This window comes from Petaurus breviceps, unplaced genomic scaffold (genome assembly GCF_028583685.1).
Source record: "Petaurus breviceps papuanus isolate PSGF00001 unplaced genomic scaffold, PetGlider_PUasm1.0 90919, whole genome shotgun sequence".
Lineage (NCBI taxonomy): Eukaryota > Metazoa > Chordata > Mammalia > Diprotodontia > Petauridae > Petaurus > Petaurus breviceps.
The window spans coordinates 44,586,646-44,609,911 of NW_027187378.1; the positions used below are offsets into that span (position 1 = coordinate 44,586,646).

The 23,266-nt window shown below is 36.4% G+C and overlaps 1 protein-coding gene across 1 annotated transcript in view; it reads right to left on the minus strand.

Moving 5' to 3' along the window:
- UNC5D (unc-5 netrin receptor D) overlaps positions 1 to 23,266 on the minus strand; it is a 794,598-nt gene that overhangs the window by 364,816 nt on the left and 406,516 nt on the right. Inside the window, exon 2 of the mRNA XM_069075933.1 lies at positions 5,548 to 5,766. Coding sequence (XP_068932034.1) covers positions 5,548 to 5,766 — 219 coding nt within the window. The remainder of the gene's footprint in view (positions 1 to 5,547; positions 5,767 to 23,266) is intronic.

Consider the following 23,266-nt stretch of genomic DNA (forward strand, 5'->3'; position numbering starts at 1 on the left):
GACGCTGGGTGGTTGCTGTGAGTGGGGAGAGGAGGACCTTTGCCTGAGGTAGCCTGTTCTGTTTTAAAGGCTTGAAAATGTGGGTGCTTTCTACTTTATCTACCTGTGCCAATGTCATAACTACTCTGATGGCTTTCACTTTCTGGTTTTGGGACTCAGTCTTTTGGTATCTTAATAAATTCTCTAGTTTATTTCCCCATATGGCAAACCTGACGTATTTTGTGATGGATAATTATATCAGCATATTTGTAATCTCTATAGGCATTGTGAATATGGCATTGCTGATACATTGAAAGACACCTCTCTTTTGACAATTCTGCTCTTCCCCTTGTCTTCCCCTACCCTCCTGTTTTTGAAAATCATTACGAACTTGAACTTTGCCCTTTTCCAATCTCGCGAGACCTCTTCCAGTGGGCCAGCTCTAGTCTCCAGCGGTTCTTTCAGTAACAGAAGATATAGTCATGTGGGCAAGGTGGCTTGAATTAACCAATGTCAGCAAAGGCCTCTCTTATCCTCTCCCTGCTCATCTTTGGTATCAACTTCCTGTCAGCCATTTTTCTTTTTGTTTTGTCATTTCCAGTGCAAAAGTCAGTCTTGTTGGTAGAGAAAACAGAATCGCCATAAAATTTGGGCAGATCTGCTTTCTCGCTGTTATCAGCTATCATAGTTCTTTCTACCTAAAAGCAGATCCTATATTTTTTCCTCATATTGCTTAAAAATGAAACGAAACTTTAAAATGCCATTATCTTTTTGTTTGTTTCTTTCCCTTAGCTTCCCTCATTGGTCTTACCTCACTCTGACTATTAGCACTGCTGACACTATTTGGGGGGATTCACTTATACTCATCCCCTGTAGAGGGAGCAAGGGCGGCACTTTGGGTAGAGCCGTGGGGCCTGAAATCAGAAAGTTTTTGCTGTCCAGTTGTTTCAGTCCTATCTGACTCTTCATGACCTCATTTGGGGTTTTCTTGGAGAATTTAATAGAATGATGGGCTATTTTCTTCTCTTTCTCATTTTACAGAAGAGGAACCTGAGTCAAAAGGGTTAAGTGATTTGCCATGGGTCACATAGTTAGTGTGAATCAGGAATAACTGAGTTCAAATTTGATTTCAGACACTGTGTGACCTAGGGCAAGTCACTTAACCTTTGCCTCATTTTCCTCAACTATAAACTGAGGATAATAATAGCACCTACCTCATGGAGCAGGATGTTGTAAAGATCAAATGAGATATTTGTAAAACTTTAAGCACAGCACCTGGCACATAGTAGGTACTTGATAAATACTTTTTTTTCCCCTTTCCTCTGTCACTTAGTCTTGCTTCTATCTCTTGTAAATGTTTTTCTAAAGTTAAGTTTGTGAGTTTCCTGTGCATTAACATTAGTTTCTTCAGATAACTTTCATTTTTCCTCTTCAATGAAATAATTTATCTTTTTTTTGTATTTTCAGAGTATCATTCTTGAGACTATCTTCTATTCCTACTAGGCAGACTTACCCTGTAGAATTGTGGTCTATAAGCCTCTACTTATCCTTTATTCTCAACCTTTTAAAACCCACTTTTCCAAAATCTATTGTGCAAATCAAGCTAAGTCCATATTTCCTCTCCTTTATTAAAAAATAATGATTTCTTGCCCATAGTGTTACCAGAATTTTAATCCTGGAAACCAGTTCATCCTGATAGTAGAAATTATTTCCAGAATAGAATTTCAACTTGTTGGTTCCTCCAACTTTTAAAGGATGAAACGTTTATTAATTAAAGTGAAGTAGTCGTTAACTGCTCTGCTCTTGCCAGAGATACAGCTCTAAAAAATGTCTGAATTTAAATACTCTACTTAATTTCCAGGCTTGGAATCTTATTTCCCACACTACTTATGTATTTTCACTTTCTGTCCATGAGGACATGAGGATTATAACAATGGGGTCAAACTCAAACAGAAACATGGGGCCACTAACTATACATAAGTTTCCCTTCTGGTACCACATTGACTTAAACGATGTATAAATATTATCTATCTTTTATTGTATTTATTCATTTTGTTAAATATTTCCCAATTAAATTTGAATCACACTTGGAAGGGTTGTTAGCCTCAGGTAGCCTGCTTGTGTGTTTGACATCTCTGGTCTGTGGTAAATACCAGTGACAAAATCAATTTTGTTTCTCCCACCATTTCCCTTCACCCAAATGTTCTCCATTCTCCTTCATGTTTCTGGTTCTTAGATTTCTAGTATATCTTCTTAACATAAAAGTCATTTTTTACCAATCCTGTTTCTTTGAAATAAAGTACACTAATTCAAAATCACATTTTAGCCATGGGTTTCATTTCACATAACCTCAATATTATTTTTGAAGTAAAATCTTCCACCTTTTATTAAGACCTATTGTTTACCTTGCTTAGAGATTTTACTATTGGATCTTTTGTATGTGTGTGTGTGTGTGTGTGTGTGTGTGTGTTTTGTTTCCCATTAATAGGCACATCTACTATTTTTCTTTTATTTTGTAGCTATTATCATGGTATCTACTTTGAGGAGATAATTAAATGTTTCCCTTTCTCATTCTTTTTAAACTCCTATTGACTAGATTTTCAAGACTCCTGGCAGATACAGTCTTACCAACTCTCATTAGGTGAACTGAAAAGGGCCCCAATTTATCCCAGAAGCATAAGATTGTTAAAAATAAATAGAAGAAGTTTTGGAAATGGTCTAGTTAGAGTTGTCAAACACATATACATGAGCTGTATACAGCCGACAACACTTCCCAGTGTGGCTTCAAACCTAATTAAAACATAACTGGAAATATTTAACAAAACAAAAAATAAATAAAATATAGATAATATTACACTTCATTTTATTATTTTTTGCTTTTTGGAGGGCAATTGGGGTTAAGTGACTTGACCAAGTTCACATGGCTAGTTGTGTTAAGTGTCTGAGGCAGAATTTGAACTCAGGTCCTCTGGACTGCAAGGCTTGTGCTCTATTCACTGCTCCATCTAGCGATCCCAATAGTATTACATTTTAAAACTGTCAATATGCAATCCATCAGGACACTTATGTATGGTTTAGTCAGTGCCACCACTTGCCCCCACATTTCTATTTGACACCCCTGGTTTGGTTAAACCAACTTAACTGATAGATGAGGTAACTTCAGACAGAAAGTTAAATGATATTTTCAGGGTTGTGATGGCATATATTTACAGAGTCAGAATAATACTGAGATCTCATCTCAGTAAGAATTGAGATTCAGAGATGAGTTTAGAAGCATGTAAAATATAATGCTATGTACTGTTTCTGATGCAGCCTAGTACTTGAAACCACTATAGAGACATGAGGACACCCACAAAATCTAAGAGACGTGTGTGTAATGCTTTGAAAAAGTGTCAACAGTTATAGATCTGTAATTAATCCTCTTTTTTAAAAATGGAAAAACTTCAAATATGAAATGATTGATCACAGCCTTCCCATTTATGTGTCTACTCTACCATCCTCAATACTGTTTTGTGACCCCAACTAAAGAACTAGTCCATGCTGGGCTCTGTAAGTAGCAAAGCATGTAGAGACTTTGGAAAGTTTTCCTTTGAGGGACAATAGAAAAACTGAAGGGTTAGAGGAAGAAAGGAGAAAGAAACTTGGATTGTTCGGCCTGAAGCAGGCACCTTTAAGAGGAGTTTTAATGTTGTATTATTTAGAATTAACCTATAGAGAGTAAGGGAGAAGAGATTTAGTTATTCTCCACCCCCATTAAGATTATGAAATAACTAAAGCAATACTAGGAATTTAATTTATATACAAGAAAAAAGTTCTCTTCATTCTATATTGGAACAAATTACTGGATGAAGTGTGGACTGACTCTCATGTATCTGGAACATATGGACTTGTTTATACACAAGGAGATGGCAAGATGGTTCCTCTGGTGGATTTTTATTCTTTTAGAATGTGAACAACTAGGCCTAACTTCCATTACTCTACATGTCCTGACATTTCATACTTATAATACAAAACTGTTTTCTAAACCTATTCCCTTTTTGACTTCGTTATGTTGGTTAATTGTTCTACCATTCTCCCATTTCTAACCCCTGTTGTTATCTTAGGTTCCACTCTTATCCAACAGATTACAAAGTTTTGTCAATTATGCATATGAAGGCATAAAATATGCACATGCATCTTCATAGGCATGTGAAATCATATGAAAATTATTTTGAATCACTAATATTAAGATAAATGCAAATAAACCAAAATCCTGAGGTATCACATTGAATCCACCCAATTAAAGTATGATTCTCCTATGTTCTACCAATCACCATATTTTTACTTATCCTACTCCTTATCTGTATAACATCCTCCCATTTCTTCCCTGAAGCCTTTCCAGACAATCCTCCCAGATAATAATGGCCCTTCCAATTTTGACCTCATGAAGTCATTTTCATACCACTAAAATGCAATCCTCATGTATTGTTTTGTATTACTCTTTTCTATACAGGATATTGCAAAATTTTTAGAGCAATTTTTTTTTGCTTTTTTTTTTTGGAGGGGGAAGGCAGGGCAAAAGGGGTTAAGTGACTTGTCCAAGGTCACACGGCTAGTAAGTGTGATCAAGTGTCTGAGGTCACATTTGAACTCAGATCCTCCTGATTCCAGGGCTGGTGCTCTATTCACTGCACCACCTACCTGCCCCTAGAGCAATTGTTGTGGTGGTTTGTCCTTCATTCTTTTTTTTTTTTTTTTAAGCAATCGGGGTTAAATAACTTGCTCAAGGTTACACGGCCAGGTGTTTCTGGGTGGGTGCTAAGTGTCTGAGCCCGGGATTTGATCTCCAGGTCTTCTCAACACTGGAGCCGGTGCTCTTACTCGCTGTGCTACCTGGCCGCCCCTTTGTCCTCCATTCTTGAAGAGAATCATGACATCAGGAAGATGATGCCATGACTTGCAAGTGAATCTGATTTTAATGATGGAGGTCTCCTCCAAAGCCATCTGGCTTCAGTGGCCAAATATAGTATTTATATAGTATTTTTTTATATAGTATTTATTTGTATGGTAGCTTACAACTGCATAAAGACTTTTAGAATACTCTGTATTTGTTAATTGTATGACTAGATGATAGCCCTATGAGGGTAGGGGCTATCACTCACTTAAATTATGTATCTCCCCTTATGCATCTTTTGTAGTAGATCCTTCACACATATTTATTGAATTGAATTTATTTAGATCTGTGATTTCATTTCTATGGATAGTTCATCTACCAGCACAGTTTGAGTCCTTTCCCCACTTCAGTAATCAGTCTGCCTGAGTTGCTATGATAAAATAAAATAAAATTCCTATCTTTTGGCCACCTTCCCAATGATTAGCCTCTTCTCACTAGGCTGGGCTGGCCCAACTACGAGAAGCACAGGTCCAGACAGAAAGTCTTTTCAGTATGGTCTCTCTATGGTTATCTACCAGACAGTGCATTCTACCTGCATAGCCTTTAATAGCCAAGATTCAACTTAAACAATGATGAGGCATTGGAGGAGAACCTTAATGGAGGTAGTAATACATTCCATTGGTCGACAGACATACCTGTACTTTCATCCATGCTCTCTTCAGATACATGTTCATTTTGATGGACCCACTCCCCATTACATTTGAAGAAAATCTGCATGGCAGGCATGGCTTTGCACCTCAGGGCAATTGGGTTGCTCTTTATGATATAGGCATCATCAGGCTCCTGCATGAAATGAGGCAGTGTCCCAGGTGCTGATGGGATGGACTCAGGTAGGGTATCACCATTGTCACTTCCTGTAGAAAATGAAAAGCAAATCAGAACAGAAAGCATTAGTTATGTGAATACGAGAGGTCAAACCAGATCTTCACTTGGTTGTAAAGGAAGATGGTTTTGTGTTTATAATGTTCAATGTGCAACTATTCAATATGTTCATTACAGTATTACAACCCCTCTAGAATTACAGGAAACGTTGAATTAGCTACAAGGCATACCGATTTAGTTAAATAGATATTCTGCCCTCATCATTCAACTTAACTGTCACTCCAAATTGTCAATGCCATAGTAATTGACAAATCTAATATCCTTTTCTAAATCCTTATTCATCTTGATCTCATTGTCAATTGATAAACATTTATTAAAGGTATACCGTGTTCTAGACACTGTGCTAAGAGCTGAGGATTCAAAAGAGGTAAAAGATAGTCCCTTCTCTCAAGGATGTCACAGTTAATGGGGGTAGGTGGGGAGACAACATGAAAATAACTATGCACAAATAAGCTATAGAAACGATAAATTGAAAATGAGCAACAAAGAAAAGAGGATAGAATCAAGGGCAATTGAAAAAGCTTCCTGAAGGAGCTGGGATTTTAACAGAGACTTATAGAAAGCTAGGGAAAGCAGGAAGGGGAGATGAAGGGATAGGGCTTTCTAGGCATGAGGGAAAAAGAAAGGAAATGGAATGTTCTGTTCAAGAAATAGCAAGGAGACCAGTGTAGATAGCCAGGCACATGGGAGGGAGTATAAGGTATAAAAAGACTGGAGGAGAGAGGATGAAGCAGGAGAGACATAGAAATATTTAAGTAGATTTGGGGATAATGTGCACAGAGATCATGCTTTAACCTGTGGGAACTACTGATATGTCTGAGAAAAGGTATAGAGGGAAAATAGAAGAAGGTCTAAGACAGGGCCTTGGGTGATGCCTGCAACTACAGGGCATGACCTAAACAGAATTCCAGCAAAAAAAAATTGAGTAGGAGCAGTCAAAGAAATAGGAAAGGAACTAAGAGAAAGGAGTGTTATTAAAGCTAACAATCCGTGGAGGGGATGGACAGTGTCAATATCTATCAAAGAAGTTGTAACTGAGAAAATGTCATTGGTTCATTATAATGAAAATGATGATAATTGTTGATATTTAGTTAGACTTTTATAACTTTTGAAGTGCTTTCCTCAAGGCAATCCTGTGAGGAAGGCAGGCCCGGAGTTATTGAGTATATTTTACAATCTGGACACTAAGACCAAGAAATACTCATATCACATATTTAGAGGTTAAAAATAATGACTTAAGAACTCCGCAATACAAAATAATGTAATTAGAGTTAGAAGAGACATCCATGTTAAGTAAACATTCAGTATCAATAATAATTTTGGTTATCTTTTTCCTAATATTTTATATCAAAAGACCTTCTTGGATGCTTTTCTCAGTTAGATTTATTTATCTGTATATGTATTCATATGTATTATTCATATTCATATGTATTTATTATTCATATGAAGAATTATCAATATCATTCATATGTATACACAATACATATGCATATGTATTCCTTTATTGATCTATGTATTTATATGTATGTATACATGTTATTTATTTTTGTTGGTTAGTTGATTACTTGTGTCCTACTCTTCCAGAATTCATTTGGGCTTTTCTTGGCAAAGATATTAGGATAGTTTACCATTTCCTTTTTCAGCTTTCTTTAAAGATAAGGAAATTGAGGCAAGTGAGATGAAGTGACTTGCTAATAAAGGTCACACAGCTAATAAGTGTCTGAGGATGGATTTGAACTCAGGTCCTCCTGACTCCAGGCCCAGTGTTCTATCCACTGCACCATCTAGCTGCTAAGTATACTTGCATGGACATATTATATTTATTCTTTATGAGCCCTTAGGAAAACATAGTCTACTATGAAAGACATGGTCTCCAGGACCTTCTCTGATCTAAAGTCCAGTTACATGCCTAGGTTGTCCCTGAGTTATAAACAAGGCCTGGGAAAACTTCTGTGGTCCATTGGATGAGTGAGAGATGGTCCTCGAGAGTCCAAATTGAATTTGTTTCCACCCTATGAAGACCTTTTGAGGCTGTATGCTTCGTGCTATGGATAGAGTTATATCTGGCAGCTCAATCCCTTCACACCCCTCCTCAGAACCATCCAAATATATTTTATTTCCCACTGCACCCACACAGAAACACAACCTAAATTGTACTAAATAGGCCAGAGACTAACTATACAAACCAAACTTAAACAGACCCATGCTTATGGTCTGCAAGCTACAATTATAACTGTTCTGTAAAGGGTAGGAAGAAGCAGATGTGATTCTCTTATCACATTTAGGAAACTGATGAGCAAAAGACAAGTAAAATCATTCTCTTTTCTCAAAAGAACAGAGGGTTACATGATATCAAATTTTCATCTATGGATTATTATATCTAGACACCACTTTTTAGGAAGGACAGATGTATAAGTTGGAGAGTATCCAAAAGAATCAAACGCATATGGCAGAGGGCTTTGAGTTAATGTATAAAAAAAAGGTAGAAAGAAATGGGGACAATGACCCCAAGAGAACATTCATTGTAGTTGCTTTCAAGCTTATAGAGAGTTGCCACTGGGAACAATATTTCTTTGGCTGGGCCCGTGACACAGAGATAGAAGCAATGGTAGACATGCCAAGAGAGGCAAACTGAGGCCTGATATAAAGAAAGAGCTATACAAAAGTAAAATGTAAGGTAGTGGGTTTCTCCTCAATTGGGAAGGTAATATAATTATTTATTGGGTATGTTATTGGCTCTAGTTCATGTGACTAGGATGACCTTGGATGATAATTCCCACTCTGAAATAATGTAAAGCACTTCTTTCAAATTTGAAAACTCCATGATTGCATTAAGTGACTACTATGTGCAAGGCTTTAGGCTAGTGCTAGGGCCTATAAGATGAAAATGATAGTCCTTTACTTCAAAGGACTTAAAACCTAGTAAAGTGTGTGTGTATGTGTGTGTGAGAGAGAGAAAGACACACACACACACAGACAGAAAGAGAGAGACAGAGAGAGAGACAGAGAGAGGGAGAGACAGAGGGAGAGAAGAGAGAGGTGTGGGGGGAGAAAGACAGAGGAAGAGAGAGGAGTAAGGAAAGGAAAGGAGGGGAAGGGGGAAAGGATAAGGGAGAGGAAATGAAGAGAGGAGGGGAGAGGAAAGGCCTGGGAGAAGATGAGAGGGGAGGAGAAAGGAGGGAAAGCAAGGGGAAGAAAAAGATCACTTTTGGCTGGGGAGAAATTAGGGAACACAAAAAGTATCTTCATATTCTCCCAAAGGAAGTTACCAAAAGCCTTTCTGGAATGTACTGCACAAAGGCCTAGGGCTTGCAATTGTTGGAAATAATTCTAACTGCTTTACCTAGCTTCCCTGAGAACTGCCTAGATAATGGGCAAAAAGCGCTAGGACTAGAGCTGACCCCAAACCTCCTTTCTTCTTACCCACCAATATCACTCTGTGCAAATATGGCTTCTTATTACTCCTGCTAAGGTCAATGATCTGTATCAGTAGGCAAGCCATTGTGAAAAGTCAACATCACACACAGCTAAAAAGGATGATTTCCTGCTTCAAGTTTCTTTTGGGACCATTTTTTAAATACCAAAAGGGGGCTGGTACTTCAACAAAGTATACTTCCTATAATTATATTTTGTGGAGGAGAGAATAGAAAGGATTCCGAATTATGAAAGAGCCTGCTGGCAAGCCAGCACATGCAAACACTGTTCCCCACTGAAATAAATTAAACATATAACAATAGCTTAAATCCACCAAACATGATTTCCCTCTTAACTATACAAACTTGTAAAATAAAAAGATTTTGTGCCAAATACCTGGAGATAATGGAAGTTCTGGAATCAAAGTTTATAATGAAAAAGCTAATGCTATTCTAATTAATTGGTACCACCAAGGAATCAATAAGACTTGAATTTTTTAAATACTAAAGACAGTACAAAGTATATACTATGCAAATACAATGAAGTTGCTTAATTTTTTTAACTCTCATAGAGTAAAAGAGATGCAGGATAGAACCACAAGGTTTTCCTTCTGATTTAAAAAATTATATTTACAATGAAGTTCATAAAATATATTATACATTAAATCACTTTATTACTGACTGCTCATGCCAATTTCCATCTTTTATAAATACCAAGTCCCTTCAGGCTTTAGTAAATCCATGCATTAGAGGAAATGACAAAGGTATTAAAAGATTTTATATGGGCATCAAAACCTCATACTCCCATCATCAGCTCCAGCTTCCAGAGCATCAAGCACACTATTACATAAAGGGGTCACTTGATAAAGAAGATATCCATAAACCATACAGTGGTGGCATTAATGAGCAGTGACAGTGCTAAGTTTCCAGCAGAATGTCTTGCAAATGATATTGTTTGCTTCACTATTAGCATCATCTCATGCATGACCAACCTGAAAATCTACATGAAACCAAAGGGGTAAAACAATAGTGAGTAGGTAAATATGAAATCTGGCACAGTCTGGCATGAAGAAAATGTCAGAGTAGGAACATGAATACATTATAGAATTTGACAAGTAGAGGTGCCAAATACCATTTAGCAAAGTATTACAGAAGCCTTCCTCAGATGTCTGATGCCATTCCAATAGAAATGCCTTTTAGATGAACTAATCATTGAATCTTCTTCTTACCCATATATATTACAAAGACACATGATTTCCCTTCTGTAAGTGCTCCCTGTAAGGATGAAGATTTTTAATAATAAATCTTCCTATGATGATAAAATACAATACTAATGTAAAGCACCATATAAATATTATAGGAATAAGGTATAGGGACTGGACTAGTGATTTATTGGTATAAGATATTCCTAGGCAAGGAATATATTATCAGTTTTGGTGGTACTGACAGTGGTGGTTGATGATCATGTTGGAAAGAATGGATTTTACTGGTGGTGGCAGTTATGTAGACAAAAAAATTGATTTGATGGTGGCACATATCCTGATGATATATCTCCCCATATATATCTAGGTTGGTTCTCATATGCAAGGAATGGAGCCCAGCCTTGTGACTATACTCAAAGCCTTTTTAGCTTGGTTTAATCTGCCTGAATTTATATTTGTCTCCAAATACCCAGGGTTGCCTTTTTGCTTCCTCAATACAATGGAGCATAATTTAGCAGAGAAAAAAGAGAAATAAATATGAGCTAGTATTAATGTTTTATGATTAATACATATAACAGTTAATATATTTATGTAATAATTTATAATTAATTGTATAATCCATTAAAATACCACTTTTTGCATGCACTAGAAAGAAATGCACAATGTTCAAAATGTCATGAGTTGCCATAGCCAGATAAATACATTCCCTGGTGTTCATTGCTCTGGAGATGAGTTACCTTGCTTTTAACTAAGCTGATGTACACACCATAGATATGTAGTTGATCTTAGTCTGCAATAGATGGGTTATTTTTCCCCATTTTGGTGGCATCTGTCAGAATTTGCTTTCTACTACAATTGATGATGAGAACATGGGATAACTTCACACCATGAAGAGGTATGAGAGTAAGAATTAATAGTGGAATGATCTCCATACCAATTAAAAGATGGTGTCAATTGGAAAATAGAGAGTAACAGTGTTCTGACAATTTTAAGAAACTTCAATGTAATATAACATAAACATTAGGAATCAATCCAAAATCGTTTCTTGTGTAGCTGCTGTACTGGAAACTCTAGGGCAAGGGAATACCAGAGAAATACAAGATTGAACTCCTAAAACAATGAATTTACAATCCAGGTGGGGAGAGAGAACATATCGAAATAAAGTACCTGGGAATGAGAACATGAAGGCAGTCCCAAACCAAAAGATGAACTTCTAAAGTTCATTTGGAAGTTGGTTGGTTAAAACCCCTAACACATTTACACACACACACACACACACACACACAATTATAAATGATGTTTCAGTTTCTAGGTCATACCATAATTCAATTCAGTAAGCTTTTATTTAAGTACTTACACTGTATAAGACCCTGTGCTACATGCCGGGAATAGAAATACAAAATTAGAAGTAGCCACAGCTTCATAGAGTTCGACTATCAGGGACCTTAGATGTTATCTAGTCATCTACCTCCTTAATTTAAAACTAGGGAGAAAACATGGAACTAGAAAGAAAAAGTGATGCCTGGTGTGAGTGTGTGTGTATAACATTTACATAGATAAATAAGCATAAACTAATTTAAGTACCTTCTCTACACTCACACAATTATTACCCTTGCAGACCCTTTTCATTTCTTTTCTGGGATACTACAGCTTCTAGTCTCTCCTTTCTCCAATCCATCATCCATTCAGCTTCCAAGTTAATAACTCTTATCACGTATATGAACATATTATTTCCCTACTCAAAAACCATAAAGACTCCCTATCACTTCAGGGTAAAATACAAAATCCTTAACATGACAAGTAAAAACCCTTCATGACAAGTCCTCCCCCTAACTTTCCAGACATATTTCATATTATTCCTCTTCACACATTCTACTTGCCAGCCATCCTGACCAAGATATTCCTGAAACTGTATATTCTAAATCAAGTTTCCATGTCATAGCCTGAAATACACTCCCTCTTCATCCTTTTTCCTTACATCAGTAGGATCAATCTCAAATAGGGTCTCTGAGGCCACATATTGTCTTAGAAAACTACACATTAACATTATTTATGTTCCATTGTATTTTATTTTGTTAAATATTTCCCAATTACATTTTAATCTCTGTAACGGTGTCCAGTAGGCCAAATGTTTGACACTTCTGCCTTGGAATACCTAATTTACCTCAAATCTCAACTAAGATATGAATTATGTGCATTCAGATTCTGTCTCCTCAAATTATCTTTAAACACTAAATCTTTCAAGTAGACAATAAGCTTATTAAGGGCAGAGATGTTTATTTTACCCCTCTGTGTAATCCCATAACTGAACTTTGCATATACTCAGTCCGGTAAATATTTGTTAAATGAAAATTTCTACTTAAATGCAAGAGATATTTCACAGGCAGAATTGATAGCACTTAACAATGTGGATATGCATGGTAGAGAGGAAGAAATAATAAAAGATTACTGTAGTAGAGTCTGGGCCATTATAGTCTAGAGTTTTTAGCAGTGATATAAGCAGTTTTAGAACACTGGGGTTCATAAATGTTTCTTGATTTGGACATTTGTATTTCCTGGATCCATGGTATCATTAGCAGAAGTGTTGTTTCCAAAAGATCACAATTACTTCATAGCATTTCATCTTATATAATTATTGGTCATATTTTCTTATAAAACTTCTATGAAAGATACTTCTAGGATCATGTTATTCCATAATCTAGAGTCAGATGGCATGAACAGGGATACAGTGATGTTAAAGACATAACCTTCTGCAACACAACAGAGCTTTGGAATCCTTGAAACGTCGGACACTTTTTACCTACTTTTTAACCTGATCTGCTCAATTCTGGCCCTGTTTCATTGTCTACCTGCACAGTGAATGTTCACAATACATATATGGAATAGAGTCTAGTGGGAAGAGAACTAGATTAGAAATCAGACAATCAAGGTTCAGATGACCTTGATCAAGACCCAACTTTTCTCAGTTTTTAATGTCCTTATACATAGAAAAAAGATTTGGAACAAGGTTACCTCTATGACCCTCCAAGTTCAAAATCCAACAATTCAGGTTAATTTAAGGCCTCTTCCTATGTACTTTAATTATTTGTCTTTATAGGTGAATGGCATAGTTTTTTTGTTCAGTTGTTTTTCACTTATTTCTATCTCTTTGTGATCCCATCAAAGGTTTTCATGGAGTGCTTTGCTATTTCCTTCTCCATCTTATTTCACAGATGAAGAAACTGAGGCAAACTGTGTGAAGTGATTTGTCCATGGTCATAAAGCTAGTAAGTGTCTGAGGCTGAATTTGAACTCAGGAAGATGAGTCTTCCTGGCTCCAGGCCTGGCACTTTATCTACTGTGCCACTTAGCTGCCCCATGGCATAGTTTGAGCATATATTTTCATCAAATTTATAGTAAGTTAAATTCAATTACCTTGACATTTAAATAATTACCTATTAATATCTAGCCCCTTAAAAATAAAAACCTTGAAACACGAATCATTTCTATTACCAGTTGTAATATAAAATTAAAACACTATCAAGGTTTTGGATTTTTTTTTAACGTAAAGGTTTTGTGACTTCAAATGATATTTAAATACTGACTATGAAAGATGTGGCATGTATACATTGTGCTTGCTCATAGTGCATGGATAGTCAACAAAAACAGTCATTGCCAAAGGATGATTCTTCTTTCTCCCTTCACTTATACACACATTAGTTGTAATTCCTTCCATATTCTAATGCCAATGTAGCTTCTCCACCTGTCTCCTTCTTTTCACTTTTTCTATAATCTCCCTAGTTCAAATACTATTTCTTCTTGCTCAGATATCTATACTAGTTCACGAATTGGGTTTCCTACCTCCATTTTATCCCCTCTCCAACCTTTACTTAACATTGTTGCTCTAGTAATCTTAATACACCACTCTAATTATATCACCTTCAAACTTCATCAACTTCAACGTTTCCCTATCCCCTACTAATTAAATTAGTAGCTCTTGACTCTGGTGTTTCAGGCCTTCCATAATCTGGTTCTAGTCAAGCTTTCCAGTTGTGTGGCCTGGATAGAGTATGAGACTCAGAGTCATGAAGACATAGGCTAAAATATCTCCTCTGAGACTTCCTAGCTGCGTCATCCTGGGCAAATGACTCAACCTCTCTGAGACTCAGTCTCATTATTTACAAAATGAAGGATTTGGATTATTATAAATGTTCTCTAAAGTCTCTTTCAAGTTCTAAATTTATGATTCTATTACTCCTCTTTGGACACTTTAAATTTCATCCAAAATGAAATACTATCTCTCCTTTTGTTCAGCCCTCTCTCACCTCTTTGTGTTTGCTCCACACAATCTCCATGTCCAGAATGAACTGACCCAAAATGTACCTGTTCAAATATCTGCCTTTCTTCCAATCAGCTTACATGCTACCTCCTGCATGATTCCCTCCTGACCTTCCATGTGAAAATGATCTTTCTTCCCTCAAATTTCTCATATAACTTTACCTAGAGCTCAAATTTTGCACTTATGAAAGAACAAATGGAAAAACAAACAAAAAGGCCAACAAGAACCACCAAAATCCAAACAAACAAACACATTAAGCACTTACTGCAAAGCATGGTCACTGTGTTAGGCACTGGGGATAAAATTAAAAAGTTAAACCACTCCTGCTATTGAGCAATTCGCCTTCTAATGGGAGAGACAACACGTATGGAGAACGTCAGCTGCGGGTCACCTGGAAAGGTCCTATGGACCTTAGGGCACAGCAGCTGAGAATACTGTAATGAATCTTCTTTAATGTTATTCCCACTGATAAAATCATTTGACTTCTAATATTGAACCATTTGATAGAGCCAAGGATTTTGGTAATGAGAAATTCCTTTTCTGGGACTGTAATAGTAGCTATGGCTACAGCACCCAGAGAAACATTTGCTAGGCCACATCTTTCTAAGTTTGTTTTATGTGGAAAATGGAAATGGAAGCATAGTCTGCAGTGCTCTCCTTCTCAACCTTTTTGGTTTTACCTGCTTATGGTATTTAGTCAAGCTAATTGAATCTGGTCCCCTCGTTGCAGTGATTACTACCTTCTGTGACGGCTTCAAGAGACAGGCTTGAAACAGTATAAATAACTTGGGTGGAACTTCTATTTCCAAGATTCTTGGACTCAGGATACTGGGCTTTATCCAGTGGAATGTAAAGGGAGGTGATGGCGATTTGACCTGCCTGGTACATCACCATTCCTTCCTTCAGAGTCCCCTCTTGGAAGCTAAGTGGTATGAGGGATAGAATGTTGGCTCTGGATAGAGGAAGAAATGAATTTGAATCAAGCCTAAAAGTCAGATTAGTTATGTGACCCCGGGCAATTGGTATTTGACTCAATTTCCTCAAATGTAAAATAAGGATAATAATAGCAGCTAAATTCCAGGTTTTTGTGAGGATCAACTGTGATAATATTTGTAAAGCATTGAGCACAGTACCTGGCATATAGTAGGTCTTTAATAAATGCATCCTTCCTTCCTTGCTTCCTTCCTTCCTCCTTCCCTTCCTCTCTTCCTTCCTCCTTCTTTCCTTCCTCCCTTCCTTGCTTGCTTCCTTCCTTCCTCTCTTCCTCCCTTCCTCCCTTCCTTCCTTCCTTCTTTCCTTCCTTCCTTCCTTCCTTCCTCCCTCCCTTCTTGCTTCCTTCCTTCCTTCCTTCCTTCTTTCCCTTACCCTTCTTCCTTCTTTCCTTGCTTCTTCATCTAGCCTATCTTATTTGCCTTTTAGCATAAATATTTGTGCATATGACTTTCTATCATGTAAGCTCCATGAGATCAGTGTCTCTGTATTATTATTATTATTATTTTTTTTTTTACTTCTAGAGCTTGAGGGGGTGGTGGTGGTGGTTTGTCCATAGTGGATAAACTTAATCATTGTTAGTATAGCCCAATTAATTGAAAAAAAAAAAAGATTTTAAAACAGGAATGTCTTGTAGGCTTCAAACACTTTAACTTTTCCCTGGCCCTTTCCTGCAATACTAAACTGTATGTATAAATGGCCTTAAGAAATAGCATTTTCCATTTCATTGTCTGGAAATGTACTGGCCTACAGTAAGACCATTAAAACCCTAGCCTAGGAACCATCTCTGCAAAGCTCAAGTTACATCACCTAAAAAGACAACACAAAGGAGTTGCATTCTCTGCTTTTTACTTATGTAAATGTGACTTGTCTCCATATGGTTACCTAATTAGATAGGGGATGCATTTGTACCCATTTAATGTGCTACAACAGCCGGAATTTTACGTACAAAATATTTAATGCGATTTATGAAACATATACTCTTTCCCTAGGCCCCATTAAAGCTCTATTTTTTTTCTTTTTGAGCATTGAAATCTTTTTGCATTCTTTCCTTCCTCTAATAAAAATGGAAATGTTTTATATTGGTATATTTGCATATTTCACCTCACTTGTCTTGGATCTCATATGAAGCAAGCCTAAGATACTAGCCAACTGAGCATATCTCTAACCCTTATAGAAAGTTTCTTAAAAAGTGGAAGCAAAAACAAAATAAAAAAAAAACCAACCCTTGAGTGGCCATGCTTGTACCCTAAAGGAGGGGTTCCAGATTTTGGAGATATTTAGATAAAAAATTCTATTTCAATAAGGAAGCATGTTATAATAGAAAGAGTCATGGATTTGGGGTCAAACCTCAGCACAGGCCCTTAGTTGCTATAGCGCCTTGGGATTGGTGCTTTGCTTTATTAGGTCTCAGCTTCCCTCTCCGTAAGATGGGTGTGTAAAGCCCTGTAAGAGTCTTTGATTCTATCGTCTCATAGGCACTATCTAGAACAAAACCCTTCAAGTGAGAATATGTGACTTCAGAAGTATAAATGCAAGCTGTGTGTATGCATTAAGAGCAATTGAGTGATTCTCTTTCCCTACTGAACTTCAACATTAGAGGTTCACACAGTTTGGATAAAAGAATATAGACTCAAAATCACACTAGTTCCAATCACTATCCTTCAATTCACTACCTGTGTCAGTAACTTCTTAAAGCCTAATTTCTCCCTATTTCTAAAATGGCATGATGATTCTTACTCTACCTGCCTTAGAGAGTTATTGTGAAGATCAAGAGAAATGATGATACATGGGAGAGCTTTGAAATCATAAAATACTATAGGAGTGACAGGTAGGCTATTTCTTTTGATGTACCAGATAGTGCAGGGGACTGCATCTTCCTATAAGACTGTACTAGATTTGAACTGAGCATAAAAATGTCTTTCGCTCTATCCCCCTACCAAGAGGTGTAAGTTTCTAAAATGGTTAAAAGAAAAATAATAGACCATTTTGAAAAGTGATTTTTCCCATAAGGTAGACCAATATCATGGGCTCCAAAGGACAGATCTATTAGGGGTGTGTGTGTGTGTGTGTGTGTGTGTGTGTGTGCTAAACTGACCTAATGATAGAGGGGAAGGTAGATAAGTTTCCATGCTGTCTTCTTGATTTTTTCTACCTTGACCCAACTCTTCATCATGGACCTCATTTTAATCTGAGAATTAACCCATTGGAAGCACCCCCTCATCCCCATCATGGTCTTTCCCTCTTATTAGATGGCTACCCTCCCCTCCCCAGAACGTCTATGTAAGTAGGGTTCCCAGGCCAATCATGTCTCATTTGCTTTCTAGGCTGTACTACTGATTTCATCTACCATTCCTCCATACAGGATATCTTTGTCTCCTACACCATATGTACTGTCTTCTTCCATTAGCATGTAAATTACTTGGGGGACTGTACTTGCGTTTATCTTTCCAGGGCTTAGCACAGTGCCTGACACAGAGTGAGGGCTTAATAAATACTTCTTGAGTAATCCCTCTTTCCTCTCTGAGGTACTCTCTCTCTCTCTCTCTCCTGCATCTCTAGGTGGAGGGTCATACAGCTTCAAGATTACAGCCAAAAAGAATCTTTGGATTCAAACCATAGTTGCAATAGCTCTGTATCAAATCATCTTCAATACCATACTTTAGTATTAAGGCATGAAGTCTTATGGAACTTATTATGAGGACAATCCAGTAAAGTTGTTGGCTTATAGGCATTGAAGGAAACCATCAAGTCACTCAGATATAGGCTTTGCATTTCTCTTTAAAACAATCTCTCTAACACATTGACAGAATCTATCCAAAGCTGACCTTTGAGCAGTTATGACATTGTCAAAAGCATACCTAGAAAATGTGGAGTCTATATGTTTTATGGTGTGAAATCTTATGTGTTGTGGTAAATGGGGGGGGATGTGGTAAAATATATTCTTAAGAAAAGAGGCAGTATCTATTGAAAAATATTTATTTCCAAATTTATGAAGGAGTGGGAGTGTTCTCGTTGGCTTCAGTTAGTGACCATAGCTGATACAAAGAGACTTCTTAATTCCTTTTCCATTGTACACTGTATTATAGCAGCACATGTATGCATCCATTTTGTGTATGTGTGTGTCTTTGTGTATATGAATATACTCTTAACAAGTTTTCAAATTCATCTGAAACCTAGTGTGACTTTGGAAGGGTTTTACCTTCAATTGTTTTTTCTTCTCATTTGTGACTGACAATTTTAAAGAATAAGTCTATTCATAGTTATATAAAAATGGTTGTTTTAATAAAACCATGAATGACAGAACACAAAATAATCAAACGCCATTCTCGTATTTTTTCATTCTTAGAAATTACCTCCTGGAAAGAGCTTTGTGTTCTATGTTCTATGTGCTATTATAATAGAGAATCTCAATCATGTTAAGACTTTAAAAGGAAGCAGAAAGAAGAAGGAAACCATAAGGAACAAATGACACATTCTTTTTTGATATAAATAGGGCTGTATCTGTGTCAGGTCACATTTAAAAAATCTTGATTATAAGCTGCTAGATACATCTTTTGAAATTTGAATCAGAGTGACATGTCATTTTGAAGTTGAATGGAATGCTTAGCATGACCCATTTTTACCCTCTAAGCAAACACACACACACACACACACACACACACACACAGTAGAAATCTTATTGGGTAAAAAACATTTGGGAAAGGAGACAAGATGTAGGACTTCACCCCTCTAAAGCTTTTGTATAGACTCTGGGGGAACCTTTGACAGGATTAAAATATGACTAAATCTCCCTCTAGGTTAATTTGGTATCCAGCAAATATGCTAAGTAAATGTGGTCAAAATAAAATGCTATGTTTTCCTTTAAAAAGTGGAAAGGTTATAATGAAGGACTGATTCCAAATATAAATAACATTTAATAGACCTTGAACTGAAAGAATACCTTCCTTATACAGACTTCAAAGAGTTCTTGAATGTATTAGAAAAAGAACTACATTTGGTGCCTAGAGACCTAGGTTCATTCCTGGCTTTTATACTGCTTAGCATGATCTGAATCTGGAATTTATAGATAGAAGGGGCCACAGACTTCATTATGTTTAGTGTTATCATTACACAGATGAGAAAACTGAGACCCAAGGAGATTAAATGACTTGTCCCAAGTCATACAGGCTTTGGACATTCATTAGCCATATAACCTTGAACAAACTGCATCTTTGGTCTGTGCCTCTGATTCCTTATTACTAATAAATGGGGATAATGATACTTACATAGATTACCTAATAAGTATGTTGTGGGAAAAGCACTTGGTAAATTACTATAATGATCTAAACTCTACAAATACTAAGTATTTGTACTTCTAATATAATATAATAATACTTCTAATATAAGTACTTCTAAAATTATAAACTGCTAATAAGTATAGGAAGTGTGCAGAGTGGAGAAATAGCCGACCTCAAAGTCAGGAATGCCTAGGTGCAAGCCATGCTTCTGATACATGCTAACTATATGACCCTGGGGAATGAACAATATCTCTGCTCTCTAGATTATTCTTTAAACCTAGAAGTTGCAGATAAAGAAAGAAATTTGTACTGATTGTGGAAGTTCCCTACCCAGGACCTCTTTAGATAAAATAACTCACTGGTATGATAAATCGACCAACCAACCAAACAAACAAACAAACAAAAACACATACATGACAACTATTCTTATTAATATATCAAGAATAAAAAGTAGATGGCACAGTGGATAGGGCACTAGGCCTGGAGTCAGGAGGATGTGAGCTTAAATCTGACCTCAGATACTAACTGTGTGACCTTGGACAAGTCACTTAAAGCTCTAGACAAATGTGTTAGATATCATCATCATCATCATTATTATTATTATTATTTTTGAGACAATATCTGAAAAGTGCTTAGAATAGTGCCTGGTACATGTTAGCATCACTACTAGGCCTATTTCCAAAGATGATCAGGGAAAAAGGAAAATAATCTATATGTTCTAAAATGTTTATAGCAGCTCTCATGGTAGCAATGAACTTGAAATTGTGGGGATGTCCATCAACTGGGGAATGGGTGAACAAGTTGTGATATATGGCTGTGATGGAATACTACTGTGTTATAAGAAATTATGAGCTTGTTGATTTTAGGAAAAACAAAACAAAACAAAACATGGATAGACTTATATGAAATAAATGAAGAGTGAAATGAGCAGAACCAAGGGAACATTGTATATAGCAATGACAATACTGTTTTAAGAACTTTTGAGCAACTAAGTAATTTTGACTATTATAAATTAACTATCAAGGACCTATGAAGGAAGATGCTATCTTTATCCAGAGAAAGAACTGATAACTAGAAGGAGGTATAGAATGATTTTACATATATACGTAGATATTGTAAATACATACACACAAATACATACATATATAATGTGTATGTATATATCTCCATATACATGTATACACATGCACGCACACACATGCACACACATATATATATGTGTGTATATTATATATATATATATATATACACCCACACACAAACACACACATACCAATATACATATTTTGTCTAATGGTAGCCATCTCTAGTGTGGGGGGAGAAAAAAAATTACATAAGTTTATTATATATTTTAAAGGAATAACAAGTTGTACATAATAAATTTGCAATTTCATGTACAAAAATTTTAAATAAAAATAAATGCTTATTCTCTTTCTCACCTTTCCTCTATATAAATATTAGTTATTGTTATTGCTTGAAACATTATATATACATACATATCTTTCAAAATATTTTCACAGCAGTTATTTAATTTTTATCTTCTTAACATTAATTCAGAGAATCATCATAATATTTGATAGTTGGAAGCAGGGGGTGTGCTTGATCCATGTCATATTGCCTTCTGAAAGTCTATTTTTTTTCTTCTCAGTGTGAACATTTACAATTCAGAAATTTTAAACACTACAAATCAAGGCTTGATTTATTGTTGTATTGATTGTCATGGCTTTAAAAAGGGATAGAGAAAACATTAATGGTGTAGACTAAATTTAAGTCTGTTGTGGGTATTAATATGGGGAGAGCCAGTAGTTAAACATTGCACCTCAGTAGCTATGTAGTAGAAATTTTCACCATCACATATAGTTCTTGAAGACTTTCAAAGAAAAAGAATCTACAATTTCTCAAGGCAATTCATTCCATTTTTGTCAGTTCTAATTGTTAGGGAGTTTTTGGTTTTGTTTTGCTTTCTTCCCCCTCACCCCAAATCAAGCCTAAATATGTCATTTTCTAATAATTGTTCCTGATTCTGTCCTCTGGAGCCAAAAAAATAAGCCTAATCTCTCCTTCACATGACAGCCTTTCAAAGATAGTTATTATGTCCTTACCCTCCTGTTTCTGAGATTTCTTTTTCCTCTTTGCTTAAATATTCCCATTACTTGAAAAAATTCTTATGCCTTGGCCCTTCGTTATCCTGCTTTCATTCCTATAGATTCTCTCTAGCTCATCAAAATGCTAGGACTGAACATAGGCCTCTAGGCTAGAACTAGGACAAGGTGAGAGGACAGAGGGACCGCCCACTCTAGTCCAGACCCTCATAATGCCATGCCTTTTAGTTAATTTCCTGCCTCATTTTTCTCCCCATACTAAAACACCTTTCATTTAGCAATAGAAGGAATCTTCCTAAACTATCAATCTGACCGTGTCTCCCTCATTCAAGAAATTTCAATGACCCCAAATTCTCTGACTTTTGAACCCTTTAAAGAAGGAAAAAAGGAAGGAAGGAAGAGAGACAGGGCAAAAGGGAAGAAGGAAGGATGGAAAGGAGGGAGAGAGGGAGTGAAGAAAGGGATGGGAAAGAAGAAGGGGAGAGGGAGGATACAAACATTTATCAAGTACCTATTATGTTTTAGGAACTCTGCTAAGTGGTTTACAAATCCTATTTCATATAATTCTCACAACAACATTGTGAGGTAGAGGCTATTATTATACCCATTTTACAGCTGAGAAAACTAGCAAATAAAAGTTAAGTTACTTTCCCAGGGTCACATAAGTATCTGATGTCAGATTTTAACTTAAGTCTTCTGAACTCCAGATAGCACTCTATCCACTGTGCCTTTGTTGAATTGATCCATTAATTCAAGAATTTGGAGCCTTCTGTGTTTACATTTATTGGAATAAGGGGTCACTCTCCCATCCTTAAACTCTTTCTTTCTCCTCTCTCCACCATAGTTTGATGAACATTTGCTGTCTTTCATTAATAAACTGGAACACAGATAAGTTCTGGACACTTCAAAGGGACCACTCTGGTAAAAGCAGCATGTAGAGTTTACCCTAAATCAAGAGTCCTTAATCTTTTTTGTGTATGTATCATGGACCCTTTGGGCAATCTGGTGAAATCTCAGAATAATGTTTTAAAATTCATAACATAAAATACACAAACTTTAAAAGGAGGAAGAGAGAGAAAGAGAGAGGGAGAGAGAGAGAGAGAAAGAGAGAGAGAGAGAGAGAGAGAGAGAGAGAGAGAGAGAGAGAGAGAGAGAGAGAGAGAGAGA